Source organism: Bidens hawaiensis, unplaced genomic scaffold (assembly GCF_021521415.1).
Source record: "Bidens hawaiensis isolate Kalapana, Puna unplaced genomic scaffold, B.hawaiensis_p1.1 tig00014295_1, whole genome shotgun sequence".
NCBI lineage: Eukaryota > Viridiplantae > Streptophyta > Magnoliopsida > Asterales > Asteraceae > Bidens > Bidens hawaiensis.
In genome coordinates, this window is record NW_027492230.1 from 362,180 (window position 1) to 381,985 (window position 19,806).

A 19,806-nucleotide genomic window follows, 5' to 3' on the forward strand; every position below is an offset into this window, starting at 1 on the left:
CGTCCAATTCAGTTCAGTTATGTCGGTCCGTCGGGTAATATGTGTATTATATTTTGTAATTAATAATTTTTATTCATTTGTATTTCTACCCTCGTATATAAACCAACTTAAACAATAAAACCTTAACTCTACCATACGCCACTACCACCATTCCACTAGACACGGCTCCAGTATCCGACCTCCTCCGGTGTCCATTAGTGTTCGTTTGTCCATTGGTGTCCGTTAGCATCTGTTTACAATATTAACGAGCGGACACGAATAAACTCAATATCTTAATGAACGGATATAGACACTAATTTTCGTTCAGAAGAGTGCTCGTTAACTATCCGTTTATCCGATAAAATCTTATCAAATGAACAAGGACAAGGTCTCATCATGTCCGGTTCGTTTACAGTCCTACATGTTGCAAAAGTTGCACGTCTTCTCATAAATTAAAACTGTTACTTGTTTTTTTTAATTCCTTAAGATATTGTCATTCTCTATAGTAACAATGTGTGTAACATGTTTAGTGGTGAAGTTTAGACGAAAATACTGGGGATATTGAACTCAATACATATAAAACAGTTCATAAACCATTTGGGAGGGGGGGGGGGGGTTTCAAAAATTTTGGACAAAAATAGATAAATTTACATTATGTATAAATTTTTTATTTTAATATTACAAAACAGCTAAATTTACAAGGGGGGGGGGGGGGGGGGGGGGGCTTAGTGACCTTTGCCCATGAACATGATAAAATTTCGTATCTTAATAATAATTTAGTTAAATGGCAAAATAACGTTTCGTTCATCACTCACATGATAACCAATGCGTCTAAATAAATGAAAACGACTTAATTAAATTTTAAATCAAATCGCAGATAAAAATATTCTAGGAACGCTCCTTTTATATAAAATAATTACTATTCTTATTAAATTTAACTAAATTGTTTTATCTTGAGAACGTAACTCAAATTGTTAAACTTAGAGGAGTGTTATATGACTATCTAGCTTACTGAAACGTATTAACTTAATTTTTTAAAAAACTCTAATTAAGTGTTTAATAGGAATAATAACCTTGTGTTTGAAATATCAATAAAATTTCAGAGTCACATTGCTACAAATCCGAGCACCGGCCAGAAAATAATACATCAAAAGATAAAAACTTCTCGCTCCACCATTGACTCGAATATCGTAGCCATCTATACAAATCATGACTATATATATATATATATATCATAAACAAAACCATTTATACCATCCTACTACCAAGAAGCACAATTTTTTGCCATTTGTTTATTTTTTTTCTAAGTATAATACCACAGTGTGCTAGAATCCCTTTAGGTAACGAGGTAAGGATGCAGTCTTTTTGTAGCCTTTGCTGGATGAATATCTGTGTGTGATAAGCTCACTGCTGCCATGACGGGTTGCGACATTTGGACTGTTGCAGTGTCCTAGCCTCACTAGAAAAGTGACCATTGTTCCCTTACCCAACCCTGCACTCTCTACCCATATATGACCTCCCATTAGATTCACAAACCTGAAATCACATTTCTCTAAATGAGAAAGTAAATAAACCATAATAACGTTCAAGGAAATGGTTAGCGTTGTATCGTGCGTCCTGTGCATGCTCTTATTTACGAGCTCTGATAATTAAAAGGAAATGTTTGAAAACAAGATTTTAGAAAGGAAAAATCAGTGGCCACCTTTACCAGTAATTTTAACAATATAAGCTTTACTTTTTAACAATTTTCAATCTTTTGAGCTAGATAGAAATCTGGAGCACCATATTAAATTTGCTACACCGGTCATAGGGTATGCCATGTGGACGTTTTTAGTTGGCTGATACAATATTTTTATAAATAAAAGCAAGAAAATTAATGATATTTTTGAAAAAGAAAACATCTATTTTGTCAAGATTATCGAACCAAATGGTCATTTAAATGATTTCCCTTTTGTCCCAAGGGAATATTTGGTGGTTAAGTGGTGTTCCCTACAACCAAAATCTTTAGGTTTAAAACATTTTAGTTGGAAATTTTATGAATTGTTTAAAAAAAGTTGACATTTGGTTTGAAGGCGACCAATGAAGTTGATATTTGTTTTATCCAGGCTTTTTTTCCACGAAGATAAGGAATTACACGGTTTACCCCGGTTCCATATTTAAGTGTTTTGGGCTTTGAGTAGAAATTATGAAAATGGGAAATGTGGGATGACACCGTGATGTTTGAAGAAAAATGACCAGAAAAACGTGAAAGAAAAACTGATATGACATGTGAAGAAACGTGGATCGACTCACTGGTAGACGATCAACTTTCCTCGGGTGTGATTATGCTATTTCACCGATGGTTCTCTGGGATCTGGATTCTTCCACCTACAAAATGAACAGCACCGTAAACTTACCCCTCAGAAAGGGACAGAGGGGTCCTCTTTGGGGTAACCCTCCGGTGTGAGAATAAGAGTTTGTAGGAGAAGATAATAATATGAGAGTAAGGAAATTAGAGTGTATTGCTTAATATAGCTGAATACTGTGTAATAGGGCATACCTCTCCTTGTGGAGTTGATGTGGTATTTATAGTGCTAGAATTTCCAATGATTGGGCTCAGACCCAATTAGGGCCTTTTTGGCCTCCTCCTATAGCTTCGCGCCACGTGTCCTTGGGACACCTGGTGCTTTTTCATTGGTTAGTTGCACGTGGGTTTTGCTGAGTTGTCCACCTTTCATTGGCAGCTGTCAACATCAGCATATTCTTATTCCTTAAAAAGATACCTTCTGGAAGGTTGTCTGACGTGCACAATCAAGGTTGTCCTTACCCTAATTTGGATAAGGACGAGGTTGATTATGTGCATGTGTGATATGCGCCTATCCTGAGGATGCGCGAGGTCTTCTCTTTATTCTCACGCGCAGATCATGCGCAGATGTGATATGCACAAGCATGTGATATGCGCCACGCGCGGATGTGATATGCGTGAGCATGTGATACGCGTGAGCATATGTGATGCGTGAGCATATGTGATGCCTGAGCATGTGATGCATGAGCATATGTGATATGCGCCATGCGTATAGGTTTTGGCTTTGCGCCTTCATAAATGTCTTGATTTCAAGCCTCGTGTCTATATCTTGTGGGTTGACCCGCCTCGCTCGGTGTTGAGGCGGGTACATACCTCTTCAAGCCCCCCCAGTCTAATGTGTGTCTTGTCTCGCGCGAGCGAGGTAAGATAGATATAGACTTAATAGTTTGCTCTTTTAGTAGGGTTTTCTTTTTCTTCTTATTACTCATCGTTGCGCGAAATTCTATCCTTTTGGTTGAAAACGAATCGTCCCTGTACGTGGTTGGTTGTTGCTGACATGCGTCAGTGATGGAGACGTGTCAGACTTTTCGTGTGCTCGAGGTGCTACAGTTGCCTTTCATGTCCCCTCACCTAGTGTCAGGAACACGTGTCGCGCTCGCGTTGGTTCGTACCTGCGAGTGGTGGCGCGTGAACTCTGGCAGCACCTGTATAGTTTCTTTTCGTGTCCCCTCACATAGTGGCAGGGACACGTGTCGCGCTCGCGTTGGCTTACACCTGCGAGTGGGGGCGCGTGAAGTCCGATCAGTACCAATTTTTCTCTCTCCTGGGCCTATAAAAGCAAGCCCTTTTGAGTTTTTTATCCTTCATCTTCTTTGTTGTTTATTCCGAGCTTTTTCCTTTCATTCTATTCCGATTGCCTGTCTTCTGCTTCCAGATCTCTGTTCTTCAGAAGTATCCTTTGTCCGATTTTATAGTTGTATGTCTGATAGCTCAGACAACACAATCTCCCCCAGCCATCGCCGTGTGAAATCGTTAGTAATGTCTACGTTGAAGAAGACCGGCAAGGGGAAGAGGGCTGTTGAGGCCTCATCGGAGGAGGTAGGGAAAACCAAAGCAGTGAAGAAGTGGGATGAGATCTCCTGTAAACTGAGGCAGTCCGATTTTGACAGCCTTATCGCCTCTCAGGGTTTTCTCCCTGAGTATGGCTGCATGCTGCCGGCGGCCGGGCAAACGGCGGCGGACCCGCCCACCGGCTATATATCCCTTTATTGCCATTTTTTCACCCACTGCAACCTTCGTCTCCCGATGACAAGGTTTGTGGGTGCGCTGCTTAGGTTTTATGGGATTCATATATTCCAAGTCCATCCGTTTGGACTCGTGCACATGACTCACTTTGAGTTCATGTGCAAATCTCAGCGCGAGGAGCCCACCCCTCGGCGCTTTCAGTTTTTTTATAAGCCCAAGATCCAAGATTCTTGGTTCTCATTTATTCCTCGCAGTCAGAAGGTCAAGTGCTGCACTGTTTCATTCAAGAGCCTTCATGACTGGTCTGAGAGATTTTTCTATATAAGGGCTGGTGTGATCCCCATCCGCATGACCATGCGCGCGATCTCTTCTGCGCCTGCGGATGTGGGTGTCTTCAAGAACCCAACTGGCGCCTGGGTAAAAAAGTTGACTGCCGAACCATCCCTCGCCAAGAACATTTGTGAGGAGGCGCTGGTGGGGGTTGGTATGAGCAGGAGGTGGGCCGACAGCGCGACTGAGCCGTTATCCAAGTTGACGGCTTGTGTAAGTTAACTCATTGCATTACTTCTGCGCGAATATAATTCGTTTTGCTGATCATTTGACTTGTTTTGTGCAGTCAGCAAGGAGTATGTCCACGCCGCTATGATGAGCATATGGAGGGTGGCTCCGTCGCGCTGGGCGCTGGGGAGGTTGGCTTCCCCGATCGCTTCGATGACATGTTCATCCCTGTTGATCTGGGATTTCGCTTTGACAGCGACGCGCCTGGTAAGCCTTTGTACTTATGCTTATGTCTTTATATTACCAGATTTGGCTAACCTTTCTGTTGCGTGTATTGTAGACGCGCTTGAGAACTACGAGCTGGAGCTCGCGGAAGAGGAGGAGGAGGAGGAGGAGGCTGAGGCGCCCCAACTAAAGCGTAAAGCTAAGGGGAAAACTGGCGCAGGGGCCAGTAAGAAACAGAAGAAAGATGTTGCCCCTGTTGCTCAGGATCCTCCTACTCAGGCGAGGGGATTTGAGAAAACCCAGGAGTTTACCTCCACGTTTTCCTTGTCTTCCCTGCCTCAAAAAGTGGGCAGACCTCCTGTCCACACGAGGTATGGTGCCACTACCTCCTCCCTTCGCGCGGCGGAAAAGGGGAGCGGCGTTGCGCCTGCCGTTTCCTCTTCGACAGGTATACTTTGCTTATCCTTTATGGTTCTATGAGCGCGATTCTGATAGAATTACTAATGAATCTTTGCTCACTCAAATGTTTGTAGAGCCGGCGACCTTGGTGGATCAACGTCAGGCGCAACAAGGTGCCGAGGCTGCGCCGGAGGTCGCTTCGAAGTCCCCTGTTTTACCCTCAAAGGGGAGAATGGACTTCATGGCGATGTTTAACTCGCGAACGTCGTTGCGCCAAGGTATGTATTGCGCTTTTATTTTCTGACTTTTTCCTTTTAGATCAAGTCATGAACCATTTCTTTTTGTTGATTTTTTCATAGGAGTCATTGCTGGCGTACAAGCTGCTGGCGGCACTGCTGGCGCCGGTGCCAGCGCCGTTGGTTCTGCTCCTGCTCCTGCAAGCGCTGAATCTCCCCTCATCGGGATTACTAAGGAGCAGGAGGCCGTTTTACGCGCCGACCTGGCGGCGTCGAGACCTCCCTCACCTGCTCCTGCGCGCAGCCCTCCTCGCGAGACTGATTTTGGTTCTAGGTCGCAGGAGAAAAGGCCTGTTTCAGAGGAGTATGAGGAGGTTCAAGTTGAAGGCTCCGACAGCGGCGGCGCCAGTCCTGTAGCGCCACGAGATTCCGCGGCGCAGTCTTCTCATGGGGCTGGCGCTGACTTTTCTGCTTCATCCCCGCAGGTATAGGTTCGTTTTTGCTCCGCTGCGCGGACTTCCATATTAGTGTTTTGATGACTTAGATCATTACTTTGTGTTTGCAGGAAGCCGATCACATTTACCGCCCGAGATGGAATATTACTGAGGACAGCTCATTTCAGTCCATGGGTGTATGTGAGGACTTCTGGGCTCATTCTGTGCCTCCAGCTGAAAGGAGGTTTCAGGAGGGCCGTGCTCGCGATGACTTGCTCAACGATCATCTGTTTGCTGGGTCGGCTTTCTTTGCTGCCTCCCAAGAGCTTCGCTATGATTACGTAAAGGTACGTGATGCTCTTGCGGAAGCCAAGCAAGAGGCTAAAGTGTCTGCTTGGCATCTTTCTGATGCTCGAGAGAGCTGAGAAACTCCAAGCAGAGCTCAGCGAGAACAGAGCAAGTGCCAACACCGCCTTCGTGAAGCGCGGGCATGAGCTACAGGCTGCGCGGGAGAAGCTACAGGCGGCCGAGGCGGACGCGGCCAAGTACGCGCGTAGAGTGCGCGACTTGGAGCTGGACGCGGAGGCGCGTGACCAAGCTCTTGTCCAGTCTATAACTGACAAATCATCATTGGAGAGTGAGGTTGCGCGCCTGAAGAAGGAGCTGGCAGCCGCGCGGGCCGAGAAAGATGAAGCCTTGGCGATGGCAGCGTCTAGCCAGGAAGCCCTCGATGTTGCGCGAGCGGAAAAGGAAGAAGCCTTGGCGGCAGCAGCGTCCGACAAAGAGGAGCTGAAACAGACTAAGGAAACTGTTGAGTTGTTAAACTCTCAGATTCCTGCTCTTGAGACGTCTGTTTCTTCCCTCGCGCAGGATCGCCAATGGCTAATCTCACAGGGTATGACTCGTTGCGCTTACGCGATGAAATACTCAGACGAGTTTCAGGCCCTTGTGATGGATTGCAACGCTGCCGCGCGCTTGGTGGGACGAGCTGAAGGGTTTAAGGATGGCTGTGAATATAGCATGCTGAAGAAGAACCCATCCGATTACCCTTATCAGCTCGACGTTGCCTGCGCGGACATGGCCGAGATGGGGGAGAAGTATTTGAATACTCCCATTCCCATCCTTGCGCAGGTATTTTAACCTTAATGAGATTACCTTGACTTATTTTCCAAGTCTTTTTGTACTCATATTTTTCCCTATGATTTGCAGATATCCGCGCTTGCTGACCAGCCCGATCTCGGCGCGCTAAAGAAATTACTTGACGAGTGCGAAGGGGCTGGTGGCGGCGATGATGGCGCGGGGAATGCTGCCCCTGCTAGCGGCTCTGGCGTGGCCAAAGGACCCGCTCCTGACACTATTGTGATAGAAGACTCCATTCAGGACGAACAACTTGACTATGGTCAGTTTGGAGATGACGAGGAGCGGGCTGCGCCAGATGCTGAGGGCGGTGATGAGGACGATGAAGAGGCTGACGTTGACGTGGAGACTTGAGAAGCCCTTCATGTTTTTTTTTTTTTAGTTTGTATCTCATCATCCTGTAAACTTGTAAATTTCAATGCTTTGGAATGAAATTTTGTTTTTCCCTTATTCGCATCTTGCGCATTCCCGAATCATCTCTTTTTATTGCATGTTTGCTTGTTGAATATAAGATATGCTTGTACGTTGAAATAATAACAAGGTTGTAAGGAAATTATTTTACTTAATCCTTGTCATATTGTAAGTGATTTTGCAATATCCTGACTATGTTGACACGTGCTTTGGCGTTTCATTATTCCTCTTTTGCGCGACGTTATCGCGCATTTATTATAGGGAATTATGAGTTTTTTAGCCTTTACGTGTCAGTATGTGTTACTCAGATATCCATTACAATTTCATGCGCGACCTCGACCTGAGACCTTAACAACTATGTTTTGGCTTGTGCTTTGCCTTAGTTGTGCTTAGGTATTTTTATGGTCAGGCTGCGCAGCATGTAGGATGGATGTTGTGAGTGATTTGAGCTAAGGCTCACATTATTGGGCTAAGGCCCTGAGCTAAGGCTCATATTATTGGGCTAAGGCCCTGACGTTTTAGAGTTAAGACTCATTAACGCGTTTGAGCTTGAAGTTCGCGCATGTATGTTTTACTTCGTTTTATTTTGTTTTGATGTCAATACAATGTTGTCATATTGCTCAAAATTAATAAAGGGAAGTGTGAAACATGTATGCAAAAGGTAATAGAATCCACATTAAGAGAAGATAGCGCGTATCATTATTCATAATGGCTTAAAAAGCCTTGATTACAAACTTGACAATTTTTACATGAAACATTTTCTAAGCTGTGCCGCGTTCCATGCGCGCGGGATCTTATTTCCATTCAAATCTTTTAAGGCGTATGCGCCTTTTCCCAATTCTTCCAAGACTTGATAAGGTCCCTCCCAATTGGGGGACATTTTTCCCGGGGGTATCGCGCGGCTAGCTTCATTGTTTCGAAGGACAAAATCATTTTTCTTGAAGTGGCATTCTTTCACGCGCTGATTGTAATATTTTTCCAGTTTTTTCTTGTATTTGGCTTCACTGATGATAGCCGCTTCTCTGCGCCCTTCAAGTAAGTTGAGATCCAACATCCTTTCGCGCTCGTTATCAATCTTGCTCATCATGAGCACTCTATGGGATGGGCATCCAATTTCTGCTGGAATCATTGCCTCCGTTCCATAGGTTAGGCTGAACGGGGATTCGCCATTGCTGGTTTTGCTTAATGTCCTGTGTGCCCACAGGACATTAGGTAGCTCTTCGACCCAAGAATGGGATTCTCCCTCCAACCTTTTCTTCAGCCCATTTAGCAAGCTTTGGTTCGCGCGCTCCACTTGGCCATTCCCCTGAGGGTGGTATACTGAAGTGAAGATTTGGTTGATCCTCAATTCCTTGAGCCAGCTGGATATCTTTTTGTCAGTGAATTGTTTGCCATTATCGCTCACAATTTCCATGGGCAAGCCAAAACGGCATATGATGTGGCTCCAGATAAATTGCTTCATCGCCTCGGCTGTAATTTTTGCTAGTGGCTTGGCTTCAACCCATTTTGTGAAATAGTCTACTGCCACTACCAAAAATTTTACTCTTCCTTGCGCCTGCGGTAAGGGACCCACAATATCGATTACCCATTTGTGGAAAGGCCATGCGGAGGTCACCGGAATCAAGTTGTTCTTTGGCCGCATGGTGTTTGGCGCATAGCTCTGACACGCTTTGCATTTTTGGATCTCTTTTAAAGCGTCCAAGTACATGCCTGGCCAATAGTAACCTGCGCTCATTGCCTTGGCAACCACCATGCGCGGGCCAGCATGTATTCCACAGATTCCTTCGTGTATCTCTCTGATCACATAGCTTGCTTCCTCAGCATCTAGGCATTTCATGAGCGGTCCAAGATAAGAGCGTCGATATAATGTACCATCAAGCAGTTCATAGTTCTGCGACTTGTGTCTTATCTTCCTCGCCTGTGCGCGATCATCCGGTACTTTTCCCTCCTTCAAGAATTCCATTACTGGAGTTATCCATGATGAAGGGGTTGTATGATTTACAAGGACAGACTTCGCTCCCACCGACGGGTTGCTCATTACTTCTACCCTGACATCTTTGCCAAAGTGATCGAAGCTGGTTGATGCCATCTTGCTCAGCGCGTCAGCAGATTTGTTTTCACTGCGCGGAATATGAATGATTCTGAAGCAGTCAAATTGCTCGATGAGCTTTTTCGCCTGCTCTAGATACAGAGGCATGGTGTTCTCATTGGCATCATAAAGGCCATTGACCTGTGCTGCTACCAAGTATGAATCAACATGGGCCTCTAGCTTTTTAACTCCGAATTTGTGCGCGATGCGCAGTCCAGCCAGCAGGGCTTCATACTCAGCTTCATTGTTGGTGCTCTTGAAGTCCAACCTGATGGCGTAAGTATATTCCTGATTCTCTGGATCCACCAGCTTGAGGCCTGCGCCGGATCCTTCGTTGTTTGAAGCTCCGTCAGTGAATAATCTCCAAACATTTTCTTCATCATTGGCTCGCGGAGGGTCTACCTCGCGCTGAGCCTCTTCAATTTTTCCTTCGGGGACTTCTGCAATGAAATCAGCCAACACTTGTCCCTTTATTGCTGGACGGGGCTTATAGGCGATCGTGTGCTCTCCTAATTCCAGCGCCCATTTTGTCAGCCTTCCCGAGAGCGCGGGGCGCCGCAAGACTTGCTGGATGTTGTAACCAGTCAGAACTTCAATAGGATAACCATTGAAGTATCTATGAAGCTTGCGCGACGCGTGTGTTAGTGACAAAACTAACTTTTCCATGATGGAGTAGCGCGTCTCAGGATCTGTCAGCACCCGACTCACATAGTATATTGGCGTTTGGATTCCCTTGCGATCCACCAACAATACTGCGCCGATGGCGCGCTCTCCTGTTGATAGGTACAATGTCAAAGTTTCACCAGGAAGTGGAGCTGTGAGCGCGGGCAGATTTATCAAACATTCTTTTATCTCACTGAAAGCTTGCTCGGCCTCAGGAGTCCATTTGAATTGGCTTTTCTTTAAGCAGTTTCTCAATGTGTTGACAAATGGGGTAGATTTGCTTGCATGGTTCGCTAGGAACCTGTTGATTGAAACCAATCTACCATTCAGCTTCTGGACTTCTTTCATGGTGGATGGCGAGGGCATGTCAAGGATGGCCTCCACCTTTTCTGGGTTCACCTTGAAACCATCCTTGGTGACCATTACACCTAGAAATTTTCCCTCTTGTACGCCGAAAATGCATTTGCTCGGATTGAGCTTCATGTTAACTTCCTTTAGGCGCCCAAGGGTTTCTTCGATGTCTTTGAGCATTTGTTTTTCCTCCCTGCTTTTGATCACCAAATCATCCACGTAGACTTCTAGGTTTCTTCCAATTTGCTCGCTGAAAACGGCATCCATAAGTCTTTGGTAGGTGGCTCCCGCATTTTTCAAACCAAATGGCATTTTTGTGTAACAAAAAACACCCTTGTCGGTTCTGAAGGCGGTCTTGTCCTCGTCTTGTGGTGCCATTTGAATCTGGTGATAGCCCTTGTAGGCATCCAGGAAACATTTGTGCTTGAATGGCGCCACGGAGTCCACCTTTGCGTCGATGTTTGGGAGGGGGTAACAATCTTTTGGGCACGCTTTGTTGAGGTCCTTGAAGTCAATGCACATCCTCCACGACCCGTTACTTTTCTTTACCATCACAGGATTGGCTACCCATGTCTGGTATCGTATCGGGCGGATGATGTTTGCGCGCAATAGATCCTCAACCTGCTCATTCATGGCCTTCGCCTTCTCATCCCCCATGACTCTCTTCTTTTGAGCAATTGGCTCTACAGACTTGAACGTGTTGAGAGAATGTTGCGCCTGGTCTCGCGGAACCCCAGTCATATCAGAGTGTTGCCACGCGAAGACCGACATATATGCTGTGAGCAATCTTTTCATTCTCAACCTCGTGTCGTCTGATATCGTAGCGCCAATTGTGATTGTCTGCTCCGGGAATTTTGGGTTGAGAATCCATTCCTCTGGCGCGTTGTCTGCCATTGGAAGTTTCATTCTCCCTTCCCGTGGTGTACTTGTCACTGCACACAAATGATCTCGGTATACAAAAGTTACACCTGTTGGTGTTGGGAACCCCAACGCGCCGTGCGCTGGCGACGGTATGGCGTTGAATTGGGCAATCGTTCCCCTACCCAAGATCATATTGTGGCATGAAGTGGTGGGCAAGACCAAGAAGTTGACAACTTCGGCTCGCTTGTGTTTCTCATCCCCCATGGTTAGTTCAAATTGTATTTGACCTAGGGGATGAATGATTTCATTTGAAACACCAGAGATTGGTGCATTCACAATTTCAAGCCTTGCTTGGTCTGCCGGATCCAGTTTCCTGAAACATTGCTCATACATGATGTCTGATTCGCTGCCAGTGTCCACCAGGACTTTTGACACTTCATAATGAGCAATGTGTGTAGTGATGACAAGAGGACTGCTGATAGAAGGGCCTCCCCTGATTCTTGGGAAGATTACTTGTTGCTCGCGCCAATCTCCTTGGACTTGCGCGCTTCTCTTTCTTGAATTTTGCCCTTGCCTTCCTCCCTCGGCTACACAGATTCTTTTGAACCTTTTGCTGGCAGAGGCTCCTTCTGGTTGTTCATTTTCTGGTCTTGAGTTTTTCACCAGGTGAGCCAGCTTGCCTGATTTCACATCTTTTTCAATTGCATCCTTCAAGTGATGGCATGTATCAGTGTTGTGTCCTGTGGACTTGTGAAACTCACAGTACTTGCCACTGTTTGATGGTCCCTTGTAGTGTAGTGGCTTGGGGCTTTTGAACTGGACATTCTCAGTGCTTAACACTTGTGAAGGCGTTTTAGTGAGGGGAGTCCATATTCTTGGCAGAGGTCTATTAGGATCTCTGCCGCCTTCCCTCTTATCACCTTCTCCGCGATTACGAATGTCTTTTTGGGGCTGAGGTGAACTTGGTTGCGCCTGCTTTTCTGCGGGAGAAAAACTGGTTGGTTGCAACCTGGACCATACAGAGTTCTGTTTGCCCCTTCTTTCGTTGCTGCGCGGTGACTCAGCTTGATGCCCTCTTTCTCTTGCCCTATCTTGGGCAATTTGTTTTTCATTTCTCGCGAAGACTCGCGATGCTTCCATTAGCTTGGCCCAAGTGGTTGGCATGCCATCTCTGCTTACGAGAGCTCGGCGGAGTTGATCACTGCGTGCGCCTTGTATAAAGGCCACGCGCAAGAGTTGCTCAGTGATACCTCCGATTGCCAGAGACTCCTGATTGAAACGAGTTATGTAGTCTTCAATCGTTTCATCATTCCTGCGCACGCAGTGCATGATGTCATCAGGGTCGCGTGTGTGTCTGCGCTGCTGTACGAAGTGGGCTTGGAACTTTTCCAATAGTTCCTCGAACCCATCGATTTGCCCAGTCGGCAAGCTTTCGAACCAGACACGCGCCGCGCCCGTGAGGCAGCGAGCAAACATGTGACACCATGTTGGCATCGTCCAGCTTTCTAGGTTTCCAGTGTTGTAAAAACCTTGTAAGAAATCGTCTGGATCTGTTGTGTCGTCATATTTGCCCAAACCACTTGGCATCTTGGTTTTGTGCTGAATGGGAGCCTTCGCGATGCGCTCAGTGAATTTTGAATGTTTCACCAAGATGGCTGGCCTGTACGGTGTGGTTACGTCCACTTGCCCTCTCACTGGTGGGCTGTACGGTATGTGCAGATCCATGTCGGCTTTGGCTCCAGGCGTCACATTCATGTGCGCGCGGAGCTGTGAGCCTCCTGCATGAGTATCTCGCGTCTTCCTCATGCTGTGCACTTCTTCATCACTAAACTCAGCGTGTTCAGTGTGAACAGAGTGACCATCTTCCGGCGCGCGCGCCCTTTTTGTTCCATGAACGGTTTGCTTATCAAACGCCTGCCTTTGTGTTAAGTCGGCTGACTTTTTGTGTTTGACCAGCTCATTGTACTTGTCCATTAGACGTCGTTGCTCGTTTATGAGCCATTCTTTAGGGTCATTGGTTTCATCTTCTGGACCCATTGGTCCTTTTTGTTTCGCGCCGGCAAGATTTTGGAACGTGAGATCGTCTGGAGGAGTTTCAGTCTGGCTATGAGGAGTTGTGATGAAGGGATGGTTACTGGTGGTGCGCGTAGAATCACGCGGCACCCTCAGAAACTGCTGTCCCCCATTAACATCCTCACGCTCAATATCCTCCAGAACTTGATCGACGTTACGAACACCAGAAACCATGGTGAAATTTTTTTTTTTTTTTAGAGAACTGATGAAGATTTTGTTGCCGTTGGTCCCACGGATGGCGCCAATGAAGAAACGTGGATCGACTCACTGGTAGACGATCAACTTTCCTCGGATGTGATTATACTATTTCACCGATGGTTCTCTGGGATCTGGATTCTTCCACCTACAAAATGAACAGCACCGTAAACTTACCCCTCAGAAAGGGACAGAGGGGTCCTCTTTGGGGTAACCCTCCGGTGTGAGAATAAGAGTTTGTAGGAGAAGATAATAATATGAGAGTAAGGAAATTGGAGTGTATTGCTTAATATAGCTGAATACTGTGTAATAGGGCATACCTCTCCTTGTGGAGTTGATGTGGTATTTATAGTGCTAGGGTTTCCAATGATTGGGCTCAGACCCAATTAGGGCCTTTTTGGCCTCCTCCTATAGCTTCGCGCCACGTGTCCTTGGGACACCTGGTGCTTTTTCATTGGTTAGTTGCACGTGGGTTTTGCTGAGTTGTCCACCTTTCATTGGCAGCTGTCAACATCAGCATATTCTTATTCCTTAAAAAGATACCTTCTGGAAGGTTGTCTGACGTGCACAATCAAGGTTGTCCTTACCCTAATTTGGATAAGGACGAGGTTGATTATGTGCATGTGTGATATGCGCCTATCCTGAGGATGCGCGAGGTCTTCTCTTTATTCTCACGCGCAGATGTTTCATGCGCAGATGTGATATGAACAAGCATGTGATATGCGCCACGCGCGGATGTGATACGCGTGAGCATGTGATACGCGTGAGCATATGTGATGCCTGAGCATATGTGATGCCTGAGCATGTGATGCATGAGCATATGTGATATGCGTGAGCATATGTGATATGCGCCATGCGTATAGGTTTTGGCTTTGCGCCTTCATAATGTCTTGATTTCAAGCCTCTTGTCTATATCTTGTGGGTTGACCCGCCTCGCTCGGTGTTGAGGCGGGTACATACCTCTTCAACATGCAAGATAAAAGAGAGAAAATAAAGTCCTATACATATACCTTTTACAGATGGCAAGTCCAAGGCCTGCACCATTGTTTTTAATGGAACCATTTGCAAATTTGGAAAAGATGTGTGGAATATCTTGTTGTGCAATGCCACTACCAGAATCCTTAACCTGCACAAACACTTTAGTACGTCTTGTTTTCTATAGAACATGCATCTTATATTCTCATTAAAACATTGTTGGGATCCTATCAAACATGCTAACCTGTACAAGCAGGTAAAACAAGCCACCGGTCACGGTGGGGCAGAACTCAGGTGTTCGCCATTCTCTTACAAAGTCAGAACTCAAAATGGAGGCCTCAACCTTGACATGACCTTCGTTAGTGAACTTAACCGCGTTACCAGCCACATTTAATACGGTTTGCATGAGCCGTTTTTTATCACCAATCCCATATGTAGGTAAATTCAGATCAAAGTTCAAGGTCATTGATATGTTTTTCACACATACGACAGGGTGGATTAATATAATCACCTGCAACAACAAAATCAGGGTTTTGGTATGCTAAAGAACTTAAAAGATGGGGTGTGCAAAAAACCGAATTAACTAATCCGTAACCGGATAATTGATGAAACCGAAGCAAAATTAAAAAAACCTATTCTTGGTTTTATGTTGTCTAAAAACTAGTTTTTCAGTTCGGTTTTGATTTTGCTATTGATCACAAATTAACTAGAATAACATAACCTAACCAAATTGAAAAAAACCGATTTTTAAGTAATAAAAAATTAGTAAATTACGTAGCATAAAAAAAACGTTTAAATGTGTAATAATTAGTTATATCATTAAATAACAAAAAAAGGAAGTTGAAAGTTTCAAAAGTAAATTAATTATTTTGGTCCATTTTTTTCCGCCCAAATGGTAAAACTGAAAAACCAAATTAACCATTATATTGCTAAAACCGATAATCCGAAAAAACAAAAACGAAATGTTTTCAAAACCCAAAAATCTAATTTTTGGTTTTCGTTCGCTTGAGACCCAAACCGACCCTTTTACATGCGTCTTGAGAGTAATAAAACATGAAATACATGAAAAGTGGAGACAATACCTCACTAAACAATTCACGGATGTCAAAGATTTCATTTTCCAAGTGAAGGGTACCATCTTCCAGCCTAGAAAGCTCCACAACATCATTTATAAGTGCCGCAAGAAGGTTACTACTTCTAAGCACCGTCTCGGTCATGGCTCGTTGTTCAGGAGTAAGTTCGGTTTCAAGAAGAAGAGACGACAACATCATAACCGTATGCATAGGTGTTTTCATTTCATTATTCATGACACCAAGAAAGTCATTCCGAGCACGAACAACCATCTCTGCCTCTTGTCGGGCCAACTCCAAAGCCACATTCTGTTGCATTAACTGATCGCGCGCCCTCATAGACTCTTCAACAATCGCAGCATGAGATAAAGCCACAGCAACCTATAAATTAATGAAAACGCAGTAAGATACGATACTATGTTTTATATATTTATAGACTACTTATAAAGAAAACCTAATAAAATCGTATCTTCTCACTATTGCATAGTTATATAGGGTTTGGATTAAATACAAATAATTTTTATCATGAGAAATGTACAAATAACTATAGTAATTATGTTAACACTAGAATAATTAGTATTACTCTAAAACTTTTGAACTAGAGTAATTATTATTACACTATATTATTTTTTATACCATAATTACTCTAGTTCAAAACTTAGTTATATAATTATATAAGGGGCAAGTTCAGATAATAGTAACCAGGTTTCAAAAATGTTTTAATTAAGTCGCTCAACTTTAAAAAGTGTTCCATTTAAGTCACTCAACTTTTATATTTTATTAAACTAAAGGTTTTAACATGTTTTTTTAGCGTTTTTCTTCTTTGTTTCGCATACGAAATCTTTTTAACTTTTTTTTTATGTTGACGTTGAGTGGCGACGTAGATTTTATTTTTTGTTTTTGAATTTTAATATAATTAACGTTTTTTTAAATTTTTTAAATTTAATTACATATATTGCAACTTCCGACCCTCACATCTTATCCTCCATTTCTTTCTTAACACACAAAAAAATCGGTGAGACTCAATTTAAAGATTTAGTGACCCGATTTGAGGAAAATATGCATGAGTGACCTAATTGAAACACTTTTTAGAGTTGGTTACTATTCTATAAGATATATTCTCTCTAAATACAACCTGGTTCGCAACAGCCTCCACAAGCTCCAACTCATGATCGCGCCATTTCCTTAAACCATTCACCGGCAAAACCAAAACCATGATTGTGTAGCTATCTCCAACGCGATCAACCCAGTCATCGATTTCAAAATCCGGGAGAATTAAGAGAGGGACACGAACAACAACCGCTTCAGGCACCATGTATCGGTCCAAGCCAGATCTAACCCGGGCCAAGGGGCTCAAACCATGAACTCTCACTGGGCCCGGGTTACTCAACACCCAAGTCACTTCATCCAGACTCATGGGAACCGTAGACCCCACCGGTATCAAATTATGCAAAGAGTGAGACACATGAAACACCATACCCTTTGGCATCCACAATGCACATTCATTAAGATCCAATGTCTTGCCTAACTCGATCATCGTGGTTTTCAATATAGTATCGCGATCAAGCGTGCTTCGGATTTCATGTGTTAGCATTCGAACATGTCTCCCGGCTTCTTCCTTTTTGATCATCAACCCCATTTCTTTATCAAGATCTTCGGCTCGTTTTCTCAAAAACCGCTCTCGTTTCTTCACATTGAGCAACTCGGGTATGATATGAACGAGCATTAAAGCCGTGATGCATGAAAAGAAAGCTGTGGACAATTTAGCTATAGTCATAACCATGACAACGGTTCTTGAGTGTGGGGAAAACATCCATAGGTTTATGAAATGTGTCGAGCCGCAGAGAACGATGAAAGCACCGAATTGCACGAGGACCCATCGGTACGGGAAGTAAGCCGATTTCCGGACGAAGTAGATAAGTTCTAATGGGATTGAGAAATAGGCAAGTGAGATGAAGAAATCAGATATGTATTGATATTTGACCAGGATATGATCATCAGCTGGCCAATGAGTCTCATAGCAATAACAAGAATCCATGAAAGATTAATTTTAGTAAGCTGGAAGATATAGTTTAGAAGCTAGTGATGTAAATTAATATAGAAAAAATAAGAAAAAAGGTTTAAGGTCTCGCAAAGACAGATAAATGATCATGTCATTCACGAAAAGTGACACAATCTCTGTCACTGCACGGGTTCATCTTAGGAAAAAAGAGAGTTTGCCTCATTTGCTATCATTTTGGGCCCTACCTTTTGATTTTCTATATTTTCCACGTCGAAAAATATACATATTAATTTGGTAAATGAAATGTTATTTAAAAAACTAATGATGAATTTAGTTAAGAAAAATTGTGCTGTTAAATTGTCACCATGAGAGTTGTTTTGGAAATGTATTAAGTTAAGAATTGATAAACAATTTATTGACAAACCTAGGAAAACTTGTATTCAATCAAAACTTAGAAAGATTATCGAAACACTCGAAAACCATAGAGTTAATACCAACTCTTCGTTAAGACTTGTTTCAAATAAACAGTCTATACAGTGAACTAAAAATATGTATATATACGTGAGATACAAACATGATGATCGAGATGATTCACCAGAAATATATCTTAGGCTAAACGAGAGAAGCGTAAATTGATAACGTTTTAAGAGAGTGTTTTAAAGTGAAGCGGAAAGGGAGAAAGAGGGAGGGGGGAGATAGAGAGAAAAACAATCAACTAAGATGGCACGTATATTTTCAGCTCCAACCTCTAGCTCCCATTACGAATGTTAAAATATCAAATGACCAGCTCCTCAATTGTTATGCACAAAACAAAAGACCTAAATAGCTTACACTCATATTTACTCTTTTTATTTTTATTTTTATTTTAATAAACAAAAGGTAGTATTTTAACACCCCTTCAAAATGACAAGCATATCTTTCAATCTAAATTTTCACACACAAAGTTATGTTAAATGTACTCTCCTAACGTTCAAAAAAAAATGTACTCTCCCTCCTCTACTTGTCATACCCTCTTCCCTGAACTTTCATTCATTTTAAGAATTTTATTTGACATATTACTTCCCTGTAACATTTTATTGCATTTTATGGTGTCCATTGAAAATATTAATTAAAAACTATATAGTTATTTTATTTTATTTTTTTATCTCCTCGTTAACTTTCATTTTCTTTTAAAAATTTTATTTTAAATATTACTTTCATATAACATTTTTTATATTTTATGGTATCTCTTTAAAATATTAAATTGAAAATTGTATAAGTTTTCTTTCTCACTTTTTTGTGTTTAGTGTCCTTGATCATAATAATAATATTAATGATATTTATTATTATCATTATCGATGTATTATGATATTTATAAAACAACATATTATATATATATATATATATATAATATTGATACTATTAAAACTTAAAAAAAGATGTTATATATATATTTACAATATTAATACTCGATAGTTTTTGATTTAATATATGTAGCGGAGACTATTAAGTGAAAAAAAATGTTAAGGGCTAATAGTAATTAATTTAATAAGTTTATGGGGGTGTATGTTCAGTAAAAATGGTAAAAAAGAGGTACGTTTAGCAACACTATAAGAGAAACACAAACCTTTTGTAATGATAACTAATTTTTTTTCTTCCAATATCAATTATACCCTTTGATTACTTTGATCGCTAATTGTATCAACACCCACACACATTTGGTATTTTTGCTAGACTAAAAATATGTTTCCTTTTCTTTTCTAGATTTTTTTCTATGTTGAAAACAAGTGTGGTTTTCTTTTCTAGGATTCTTCCATTTGGCAAGTTTCAAGATTTTTTAAAATTCAATACCTTACTTTACAAAGTTTGTTTATTAGCCCATAATTTCTGTGAAATCAATTTATTAACAAACCTTAAAAAAATATGACAACTAGTATATCATTCATATGTATAAGCGCTATACTCAACATTTAGTTCATTTAATTTTGACAAAATCATAAATCTTTATTGATATTTCCAAATAATTATATAAATATTAAACAAAAACTTGAGATGTTAATGTTGACAACTTCACATGATTTTCAATTGGAAAATATATACGGGTTTCAAAAACTTGTCACGAAAATAATTTATGACTCTTACAATGTCTGATATCGCATGCGTGGTGCATTGTTTGAGTTGGTTTATACACAATAGTCT

The 19,806-nt window shown here is 42.5% G+C and overlaps 1 protein-coding gene across 1 annotated transcript; it reads right to left on the reverse strand.

The window, feature by feature from the left end:
* Positions 1 to 1,235: 1,235 nt before the first annotated feature.
* Positions 1,236 to 17,664, reverse strand: LOC143546241 (ethylene response sensor 1-like). Its single transcript, XM_077037945.1, has 5 exons — positions 16,762 to 17,664; positions 15,639 to 16,007; positions 14,801 to 15,067; positions 14,592 to 14,707; positions 1,236 to 1,515 (listed from the first exon to the last, which is right to left on the reverse strand). The coding sequence occupies exons 1-5, from the start codon at positions 17,662 to 17,664 to the stop codon at positions 1,305 to 1,307; spliced, it is 1,866 nt and encodes a 621-aa protein (XP_076894060.1). The 3' UTR covers positions 1,236 to 1,304.
* Between the last annotated feature and the right edge of the window lie 2,142 nt (positions 17,665 to 19,806).